The following is a 12,300-nucleotide window of genomic DNA, read 5'->3' as shown; positions in this document are numbered from 1 at the left end:
ATCATGGGTAAGGTGGGGAATGGGGTCGATATTCGCTTTTGGATTGACATGTGGGTGGGCGATTTTCCCTTCATGGAAAGGTGGCACCATTTATTTGGTTTGGAGTTGTTTAAAACGTGCAGGGTCGCTGAGAGAATGAAAACAGGTACTAGAAGAGGAGCTTAAGGAATGGAAGGGGTGTTGCGAGGTTCTCAGTATCTTGAGACTTAACAACGATAAGGATGCATGGTTTTGGAGTGGTGATAGTCAGAACGGATTCTCGGTGAAGGTGATCAAAATGGCTATGATTTCAGATAGAGGTAATAGTCATCCTCCAAATTTTGTTTGGTGCAAGTGGGTGCCCATTAAATGTAACATTATGAATTCGAGAGACAATCTGGATAGACCACCTACAATTATAAATTTAAGAAGAAGGAATGTGGTCATTCCATCGGTTTTGTGCCCTTTTTGCGACGATGTCGAGGAAATGGTGGAGCATTTGTTCACCGCTTGCTCGGTTGCTTTGAGTGTGTGGTCAGCTTTCAGAGTTTGGTGCAACATTCCGCCGTTTTTCTTTTTTGAGTTCAAAGATATTTTAGAAATCCACAAGTTCATTAAGTGTAGCAAGAAGGAGGAGAAGATCATTACGGGCTGGCTATGATAGCTTGCTGGTGCATACGGAAAGAAAGGAGCGATGTAGTTTTTAAATAGAAAATATGTAGCCCGCAAGAGATCATAGGGGAGGTAAAATCAAAAGTGTCACACCCCCAAAATCCACCTGCGGAGTATCACCGCTTGGGAGCGTGACTGACCAGGATCAAGCCACCAATCATATAGAACATTGTATAAAGTAAAAGTAATTGCAATATAATCCAAACCAAATCCATATGAAAGGTGTTTCCAAAACATAAGTAAGTTATCATTGTTTAGCGGAAGCGTATAATCCAAAACCCAACATAATTAAGTACGAAATGTCAATAGTGTTTAATAAGATAATCACGATCCAAGCCCACAACGACCCGCTCCTCCATGTGCAAGCTCCATATACCTAACGACCTGCAAGGCATGTAACAGCGGATCAACAACTAGTTGAGCGAGTTCACAGAAAGTAAATGCGTAATAGTAAGTTCGTTTGTAACAGGTGGCTCTACTGGGCCGTTAGTACGTTCTATTGGTGGGGGCTTCCCACGTTGTATAACCACTAGACTATTCGTATCTATAAGTATCCTTCACAACCGAGGATAGTGATCAGTATAAGTATCCTGCACATCCGAGGATAGTGATCAGTATAAGTATCCTTCACATCCGAGGATAGTGATCAGTATAAGTATCCTTCACAACCGAGGATAGTGATCAGTATAAGTATCCTTCACAACCGAGGATAGTGATCAGTATAAGTATCCTTCACAACCGAGGATAGTAATATGGTAGTCTAGTCATAGTGTCAGTAGTGTATCTATTCAACCTTATCCTTTCAATCCCATTCCCAACACCCCGGGAATCCCATGCCTTGGTAAGAGTGTGAACTCACCTTGATTTGCTCGGTATGCTAAGTAAGTGCTCACAGTTAATCAATCACGTCCTAAATACGCACATATGCACAATCAGTTTATATCCAAATTGTTCACGTATAGGTATAATCACAGAAGTATCAGCATGTATTCACTATCATAAAAATCATGCACATCACTTACGTAACAGCAGTTATATGTCTCAGTTAATATTTAACAGGATTAGACTGAGTTACTGGGCAGGTTATACATTTGGCGAAACACACTTTTTGGCAAAACATACTTTTTGGCAAAACATACTTTGTTTCGCCAACTACCCCTGGCGAAATCAAGTTCCAGTTTCGTCAACCGTGATTCGTCGGTGTAAATTCTGTTTCGTCAAAACAGCGGCTACGATATTCACCATATTACTTCTAAAAAATTTATTTGGTTGACACCCTATTACTAGTGGCCGCTAAAATCAGTGAATGGCCATCTTTGGCCGCCCACTACACCCAATAAAACTATGTGGCCGCCCAAGAATATTGTTAGTCAACAAAGTGGAATGATTTTATGTAAAAGAAATAGCCGCCACCAATTCCATGTAATTCGGTTGGCACACATGATCTACTGGACCGAAATCCCAGCCAATAGCATTCATTTGACCACCCAAGCCCACCAATGAAACATCACACACATGACCCTCCATTTGCAACCTACTAAACTTTGATCTTGATCCTAAACAACAGCCAGCCGCCAATTCCACATGCCACATTCATTTAACCAATCTAATGGGTCTGACACATTTGACTTTGCCATGCACAAATTAAATCCCAAATTTTAAAGCCTTTCACTTGATGATTTTATAACAATATTGAGTGTAACAAAAGGATTGGGCCGATTCTATGGCCAATCCCGTTCTTTTGCCGTCCACTACTACCAGTAACATAGCTCCTCAACATTGATTCCATTATTATATATATACTTTATAATGTTCACATCAATGTCTGACAATGTTTAATAATTACTATGAACATTTGTGATGGGACCATAATATGCAAACACATGGATTATCAGATCACTAATACATATCAACATTCAAATCGGTAGTAAACCATGCCCAACCATCGACCACCGATTTGACCCACTATCACTTAGTGAACCGACCATTAATGGCATTTGACCTAATATAAGTAGCAACTCCCTGCTATTGGACCGATTATAAAGGTGGGTCAATTCACAATAACCTAGCCGACACTAATGATCAGAACTTTATCAATTTACACCTTCCTATGAACTATCACATGGCTACTGATCACATGCATTTATGATATGAAATTCTGTCCACTATCAAACATAAAAAAAAATATATTCGAGGAGGTGCACACAGAGCTACAAGTTCACACGCGGCAGGCAATACTATCGGCACATACAATTACCAAACTTCCTTTCATTAAACAACACAATCACCAAGACATCACAATTATATCAATACTAACCGAGATTTTGATTTGATTCAGACGATTGAATGGGATGTTGCGTCCGTCGGGAGCGGTGTATCCTTGCCGTCGCTAGTTTTGTAGAAGACTAGGGTTTTATAATTTTTTTTTTAACCATTCCCCTAATCTAATATATATACATATTCGCATAAAAGTGTGGGCCGTAACTGGGCCTCGATGAATTTGACGGGTCGGCAAAACAGAACTCCTTTTCGTCGAGTAGACTTATGGCGAAACATATTTTGTTTCGTCGGGTTGTTCCACGCTTAAGTAATTAGGTTTATGTTATCCGACTCTACACGCATTTAACATATAACAACTCATCATTCATTTCAAATTATAATTCAACGTACATTACGAGTCAAACACATCAAAAACTAATCAGTTAACGAGTAATAAGTGCGAGAGTGAAACGTCGGAAACTCGAGTTATCACAAAAAGGTTACGTTTGGGTTAAAAATAGATCCTCATGTAAGTATATTAGCTGGACGGAATGGTGTAAATACCCTTTGTACATTTTGTAATTTCCTTGCCCTTTGCCCGTTTAAGTCAGGGGTGTTGTTTATATATTAGTCCTTTGCCCGTTTGGTTCGAAGGTTTGTTCTAGTGAAGTTTAATTTAAAAAAGAAAGAAGGGGTAGGCTAAATATACGCCCCTCTTATTACTTTTTATACCCCCTTTCTATAATATCACATTAAAACTTTTAATATTTACCCCCTATACAAATCATCATTTTAAAAAATATTCTTTTTGTTACAAAACAAATTCAAAAGTGTAAAAAAAGACTACTGACATTTTTTTAAATATTTATTTTTTAATTTTATTTAAATCATATTTTTTAAAAGTTTTCATATATTGTTTCTAAAGACACTTTCTCAAATAGTATTTTGATTACGTTTTTAATTGAACATCTTTACAAATAAATAATAACATTTTTTCTTATAAAAATACTAAAAAAGGTTTTGAACTTTCTTTTTGAAAAAAAGTCTATATTATGTTTTTTCCTCGTCTAGTTTTTATTTTAAAGACTTTTATATTTTTTTAATACTTTTGACGTGCTTATAAAATAATTAACAATTTTTATTTATCAAAAAAGTACAAAAAAAATTCTTTTAAAATAGCGTTTACAGACCATCTATGTAAGTGAACAAATAAACAATAGATACTAAAATTATTTTATCAAACTATAAATTAACAATCTATATAAATTCAAATTTAATTAGTGTAAAGAATATGTTATAAACAAGTTAAAACCAGTTTAAGACTTGGATCGAAGTGAACACTTTTCTAAAGCAAAACAAATGGATATGGTTGATTCACAAATATTTCTCTTCTTCATTTAAAAAATATATCAAACTGGTTGATTTCAAAAATATATTTGGATTTTTTTGTAATAAAAAAAAAGGTTATTGGAAACCAAAAGTCACGTAAAAGCATAAACTTAATTACAAATAATCATCAGTTTTCGACCACGCATCAGATACCCACTTCAAGTCATTCCAAAATAAAAAAAAACATTTTAAAATATTAAAAATAATAAATATAAGACATTTAAAATACAAACTAGACGAGGAAAAAATATAATGTAGACTTTTTTTCAAAAATAAAATTCAAAAGTTTTTTTATTATTGTTTTTATATGAAAAAACGTTATTAGTAATTTGTAAAGATGTTCAACAAAAGAAAACATAATCACAATACTATTTGAGAAAGTGTAAAAAGTATTTGAAAACCTTTTAAAAAATTTGGTTTTTTAAACAAACATAAAAATAAACATTTTTTTTTAAAACGTCTATAATATATTTTTACACTTTTGAATTTGTATTGTAACAAAAAAAGAATACTTTAAAAAATATGACTTGTTTAGGGGGTAAATATGATAATTTTAAATGTGATTTTTTGAAAAAAGGGTATAAAAAGTAACAAGTGGGGTACCTTTAGTAGACCCCAAGAAGGAAAGATACTTTGGTGAGAGTCAAAATAAAAATAAAAGGCATCTGTGTTTCCCGTTGAATTATTTAAATAAATGAGCCCTACAACGTGCCTCATTATAACGGTAACCTCGAATTCAACATTTATTTAAAATTTTATATATTACATCTAAAATAAAACAACATATTATACCTCACTAATCGACGACCTTAACCAAAGTCGTTCGTTTATCTAACGGTTCAGAACAGCCCCTCTTTCTACGGCTGAGATTATATTCATCATGGAAACGTGTAAGTCGGTTTTGACCCTGATTTACTTAACGCGGAATCCTCAAAAATTAACCAACAGCTGATATTATTTTCTCCTCTCCAGAAAACCGACTCAAAACCCTGTATATAAACCCTCATCGTCTCGTCATCATTCAACGTCTCCTACCTTCTCTCTGAAAACACTTTCTCTCTAGAGAATTTCACAACAAGGAACTTTTCAAAACCACAACAATGACGTCTTCTGGACTTGTTATGGTTATCCTGTTCGCTATGATCGCCGGATCTGCTCTTTCTCAATCACCAACCGCATCTCCGACGGGTTCGCCGACTGCTTCTCCGACTTTACCGCCGCCGCCCCCCGTCGTTTCTCCGCCAACGGCCGCTCCGACTTCAACACCGACGGAATCACCGTTAGGTTCTCCACCTGCTCCTCCGACCTCTCTTGCTCCTGGTGGTTCTCCGGCGCTGTCTCCGGCTGGTTTATCTTCTCCTGCTGGATCTCCTACTTCTCCGCCGAGCTCCGGTAGCTTGAACAAAGTTGCTGTTGGATGTTTTGTTATTGTTGCGTTTGGTGCTGCTTTGGTTATGTAGAGATCTGGAGATATTTTTGGAGTTTGATACGTTGCTGATTTGGAGTTCATTATTATTCTTACATTATTTTTAGGTTTTTTTGTTATTATTATTATGATTATGATGGGTATTATTATTGGTTTTAGGTTATTGTATGATGATTATACTGATTACTGACCGTATAATATTATTATCATTATTATATTAAATTTATGAATTCTTTTTCTTTCTTTCTATGATTTGGTGATTTATTCCTGATTCGTTTAGCGGCAAGTTCGTTTACGTTCGTAAAATGAACATACGAACGAACATAAACGAAAAATCTCGTTGGTTAAATCTCGTTCGTTTAATTGTATTTGTGAATGCTTGGTAAGGACGTAAGGTGTTTGTTTGTGAACATTTGTTTATTTGTGCGTGTTTTACGTTCGTGTGTTGTGTTTAATTAAAGATTTTTGTAGTTCCATATATTTTATGTATACTTTTTATATTATTATTTATTACCCTAATCATCAAACTAGAAAACCTATTTCATCTTGTTTATGCATCATTTTCCTTTTTTTTTTCATTATTTACATTAAAGAATACGACTCACCTCTCTTCCACAATAAGAGTTTATGCATTATTATCCTTTTCTTTTTCACTATTTACATTGAAAAATACGAATTTACTCCGTTTCATAATAAGATATTCAAGTTTCTGTGCTAATCTGTGGGTCATCCACATTTATCCTTCGTCACGTTCGCTAAATTTATTTGTCCGTTTGGGTTTCATAAACCGTTCGTAAACATGTTTATTTTCTTAATGAACGAAAACGAACATAAAATCTTATGTTAATGTGACGGCAGCATTGTTATTGTTATTACTTGGTTAATGTTCCCCCTATTTTTTTGCTTAAAATTGGGTCAATATACTTTGATGAAGCAAAGTTTGATCATATAATGACTTTTGTAATTAGGGTGAAGCGTGTAGGGTGGTCGTGAGGAGGTGGGTACGTGTCTTTTTACACTTGTATAAAAAGATGGGATGTGGTGGGGTGGGGACGTGGGGTGGTGTTTGTTTTGATTTAGGTTTTAGGTTTGGTTGAGGTGTCGGTAATACACAGGACTATAGCTGGATATCATAGAAACCCATGTGAAATTGTGCTCATCTTTACAATCCACTAAACCTTTAAAGGTTAAACGTTCTTGTTTTTTTCATTATTGAGTAAAGTACACGGATGGATGGTTATTGTGGTTTATCAAAATTTTGAATTTAGTTCATAGTTTTTTAAAAGTAAATAAATGGTTCTTGTGGTTTGTACTTTGTAATACATTTAGCCCCTAGATTTTTCCATAAAGTACATGGATGGTCCCTGTGGTTTGCACTTGCTAACGCATTTAGTCCCTAACTTGGACATGCTAGGGCCTTTAGATTTGTTGGTTGGGGACTGAATACGTTACAAAGTGCAAACCATAGGGATCATCCGTGTACTTTTGATAAGCTAGGGACTAAATTCAAAATTTTGGTAAACCACAGGGACCATCCGTGTACTTTACTCTTCTTTATTAGTTTAAGATCCGTGTATTACGCGAACTATATAAACAAAATAATTTTATTAAATCTTTTAATTTAATAAAATACACATAATTGTAGATGCTACTATATTCAAAATTGTTTTCTGTGTTACGATTATTAACAGATTTTAACACCCCCTAATCTTTAACACGAAGTTGTTTCTCATTAACGAATAAGTACGAAAAAATCATAGGTCATTTTATATAATATATTTTACTTTATAGAATATATATATATATATGTATATATAATTCTTTTTATAATAAAACGAAATAACACATTAAATGTGTGAAAAAGTTAAATTACAATATAAAAGTCTTTTTTGTTATTTATTACTTCGGTTGTATGTGGGACTTGAAATCTTGAATCTAAGACCTTCAAATCTAAGTGTACCTAAAAGATTTTGTCTTTATCATTGAGTCACCAACCTCATTGGTAAGTAACAAACATATAAGCAATCTATTAATCTCTAATATTTCTTTGTATACCACATTTTTTGTCTTTTTTTGTAACGTTTTTAATCTTTGTCTACTTGAATTTGTGTCTTCTTTTTATTCTTGATATGTCATATACAATTGTCATGAGCAAAAATCGATTCTTTTAAGTATAATCAAACCTTTAATAGTGATTGTGTTTGACTTTAATTAATAATTATTTGCTAAACATCAAATTGTTGTTTATTTATAGGGTTATTGGATTTTAATAATCCAAAGTTTCACCAGTTGGCCGATAATAATCCAAACTTCAAAATTTCCCTCTAACAATCCCAACTTGTAAGATTTTGGCCCCCATCGATCCTTTTCTAACTGGGTTATAACCCAGTTAGTTTTTGCTGACGTGGACGCAGACATGGACGCAGATGTGGCACACAACTTTAGTATTTGCTGACGTGGACAATGATTTAGCACTCTTATCACCACCTCACCTCACCACCACCACCACCCTCAGCCACCACCACGATCATCTCCACCACCCACCACTACTACCATCCCCGCAAACACCGCAGTCATCTCCAGCCATCACCACTGCCATCTCTACCACTGCCACTACCACCACCTACCATCGCCATCTCCACCATACCCATGAATCCTTTCCAACAGCCCACTAATCTTTTAACCCGCAAAATCAAATTCTCAGCATCCATTAATATATTATGTGATAAAGTTCATGTCTTTTAACTCAATTGTATCGATTCAATCAGAGTGTCAGATCCATCATTTGAAATTTTGAATGAGTTGCAGGTCAAATTGCCAATCAAATGCACGGTTGTAGGTCAAACATTATCTGAACCGTGCCTGTCGATGCAACACCACATTGATTCATCATCGAATATGCTCATCGATTGACGAAGATTCATCGGAATGACGAATGGCATTTTCCGACGAATGGAGTTTTCCATGGCTACCTACGAGCATGCCGTGTTTGATAAAATTTGCAAGTTGGGGGGTTTCGAGGGTGGAGGTTTACGGTTGAGATGGTTGAAGGTTAGGGGTTGTAGCGGTGGAGGTTTACAGTGGAGATGGAAGTTGTTAGTTGGTGCAACGGTGGTAGGTGGTGGTCTGAGGGGCTTGAAAACGGTGGTTGTGCAGTGGGTGGTTGTGGTGGTGGTGGTGGTTATGGTGCTAGTGAGGAGGTGGAGTGGTGGTGGTGAAGATGGTGAGTGTGTGTGTGTATATATCATATCAATATCTGCATCATCCTCCACATAATCAAGCAGCTCATTTTTTACACATCAGCATCCACATCAGCGTCCACGTCATCAAAAACAACCCAGTTAGAAAGGGATCGATGGGGGCCAAAATCTTACAAGTTGGGATTGTTATAGGGAATTTTTGAAGTTGGGATTATTATCAGCCAACTGATGAAACTTTGGATTATTAAAATCCAATAACCCTTATTTATAAGATATGTAAACATTTTAAATATGAAAATGATGTTTAGTTATCGTTCAAGATTTTATTAAAAAATAACAATAATACACAAAAGGTAATAATTATTATATTAATTTATTTAAACAAAAAAAGTAATTTAAAGTATATTGATTGCGTAAAATATATATTAAAATTTTTACAAGTCTGTTTATATTAATTACAATTATTTTTAAAAGGTTATTGTATTTATTAAGATCTGTGATTTGCAATCATATTCAAAAGGAAATGATCAGCACAAAAATGAAAGTCTAATTACTTTAAAATATGTGAGAAAAGAAGAGTAACAAAAGTCTTGTGTTTCCCTCTAAATCAAAACAATAAGGAGTATAATAATGATACGTGACAATTAATAACTTAAGAGAAAGTCATATGACTTAAGATAGTTTTGATTTATTGTAATTTATAGACTTGATTTGATACCATTATACAGTTATAAGAACATTTCACATGAAGCTACACTTTTTTTTTACAATCTTATACGTCAGGGGTGCAAACGAGCAGAGCTACTCGAGCTTGGCTCGAAAAAAAAAGCTCGAATGAGCCGAGCTTAAACGAGCTCGAGCCTGAGCCTAAAAACAAGCTCATTTAATAAACGAGCTCGAGCCTAAAAACAAGCTCATTTAGTAAACGAGCTCGAGCCCGAGCTTCGCTTATCGAGCTCGAGCAGGCTCGCGAGCCTAAACGAGCATTCTGTTTATATATTTTTATTAAGATATTAAACATATATTTATATAATAATAATTATTATTTTATATAAATATAAAAAATAACTAAATTATATGTATAATATAATAATTATAAGTAATATAAATAAATTAATAAATACTAAATGAGTCGAGCCCGAGCCGAGCTCGAGCTTGAAAAATTACCTTCGAGCCGAGCTCGAGCTTTAGAAATAAAGCTCGAATCGAGTCGAGCTCGAGCTTTCATATGTTAAACGAGCTTGAGCTTGAGCCTGGTCGAGCTCGGGCTTGGCTCGGTTGCACCCCTATTTGTAACAATCAATAACTTTGTTTTCCAAAGTGATATATATACTTGAAAATTCTGTAAGTTGTGTTTCTTGAAAGTTTGATTTCTAGTTCCGCACAATAGTTTCATACTTGTTGAAATCTATTGTCATACATAGTTAAAGAGCATCTTATATGGGATCAACACTTACTTTCTTGTTTCTTAAATTTTCTTGATCGCTAATACATACCACTGTACTAGTAAAGTTCAATTCAATTGAATTCAATAAACCTTCGAATTCTTTTATCCGCGAATGATTGAATATCGAATATCCGAATTTTTATGACTAACTTGTTCGCACTATAACCCGAATCCAAAAAACCCTAACATGATTTCGAAAAGAACCCTGGTTTGACTGCTAGAATCAAATTGGTTGCGGATGAATAATAAGAGGATGTAACCTGTGATCGCGAATTATTCTTGCGACTTGCCTTGCGATTCCCGATGCCTAAAGCCCGATGCTCTGATACCAATTATTGCCAACAACTTGATCTTTGATCTTTAGAATAATGAAATAACTTGTATATAATCTAAATGTTTAGTACATGTATAAATTGTTTACAATGAGAAATCTAATCCTATTTATACTAATCGAAGAGGTGCGATGACTGGATGTGTCTCTTGCTCAAAATGTCTCGTCCTTTTTTGACCTGGGATGTTGCCAACTTCTTGAATCGATGCGTATGATGAAGGCGTCGATTCGTTAAATGTGTAGGTTGCAGACTTTCGTTTAGTCGCTTCTAGTCCTCTCACTTGCTAAACTATTCTAATTACAATCCAAACTTAACTATCTACTAAATACGGAACACTTTGTATTTACGATGTGAAGGGATTAGATCTTCATTTTCCAATAGAATATGCAAGTTGGACTTAATTTTCGGATTTGATATTCGTATACAGAAGTCAATGATTTTATCATATGACTACGTCATACCAAATGTATGACATGATTGGAAAATTAAAATTTTAATGAGTTAATTGCCAAAATCGTCCCTGATGTTTGGGCACGTTTGCCATTTTCGTCCAAAATGACACTTTTGTACTAAATTGCCTCCAACGTTTGTAACTTTTTGCCATTTTCATCCAAACCACTAACTTAGTTTATTTTTTCTGATAAGTTGAGGATATTTGGATGAAACTGGCAAATATAAAACCACAGGGACGATTTTGGAAATTTACTCAAACTCTTTTAAATTTCTTTTATTTAAATAATTTTCTTACATATATAATAAAAAAGCATATACATGCAATTTTTATATGAAAAAAATAATAGCTTTGTCACAAAATTTTTATAAATTTTCATCCAACCACTAAGTTAATTTTTGTATTAAGGCGAATGATGTTTATAAACTAAGACAGAAATTAATTTCTAATTTTTTATATAGATCAGTTTTATAAAAATAAAATCTACTTATACCTCTAAATTTTATAAAACTAAAATGCTGATGACCTTATTGAAAAAGGTCAAATAAAAAAATCTTATCATATGTACCAAGTTTATAATTCATTTTCTACTCTTTTAAATTCGCTCCTAAGGAAAAACAGAAGCCAGTGCTCCCCCCTGTCAAACAACGTATCGTTACCGAACCTTAAAATTACCCACCAAATTGTAATTATAATGGTATGAACCAAAAGTTTTTTTACTCAAGGTACTCAGAATAAGTATTAGTTAGTTACCCTCATAATCTTAATTAAATAAATATTTTATTTCTACCAACATATTTCCTAGGTGCTCAACACATTTAAAAAATCTGTAACGTTTTACAATTTTTTTCTATCTCTACAACTGATAAATACTAAAAGCTGTAATCGATTGTTATGTGTTGCACACCAATGACATTGTCTCTTTATAAAACTAATTTATATAAAGAAGCTGTAAATTAATTTATGTCTTAATTTATAAAATTTAAAACATCGTTCACCTTAACAGAAAAAATAAACTGAATTAGTGATTTAGATGAAAATTTATAAAAATTATGTGACAAAACTATTAATTTTTCTTCTAAAAACTCCATGTATATTCTTTTTTATTATATATGTAACAAAAATAATTAAATAAAAGAAATTAA

The 12,300-nt window shown here is 33.9% G+C and overlaps 1 protein-coding gene across 1 annotated transcript; it reads left to right on the top strand.

Moving 5' to 3' along the window:
* Positions 1-5,399: 5,399 nt before the first annotated feature.
* Positions 5,400-5,759, top strand: LOC110875827 (classical arabinogalactan protein 5-like). Its single transcript, XM_022124026.1, has one exon. The coding sequence runs from the start codon at positions 5,400-5,402 to the stop codon at positions 5,757-5,759; it is 360 nt and encodes a 119-aa protein (XP_021979718.1).
* Positions 5,760-12,300: the final 6,541 nt, after the last annotated feature.

Source organism: Helianthus annuus, chromosome 9 (assembly GCF_002127325.2).
Source record: "Helianthus annuus cultivar XRQ/B chromosome 9, HanXRQr2.0-SUNRISE, whole genome shotgun sequence".
NCBI lineage: Eukaryota > Viridiplantae > Streptophyta > Magnoliopsida > Asterales > Asteraceae > Helianthus > Helianthus annuus.
The sequence above is the reverse complement of the archived record's forward strand: the minus strand, read 5'-3'. Positions and strand labels throughout refer to the sequence as shown.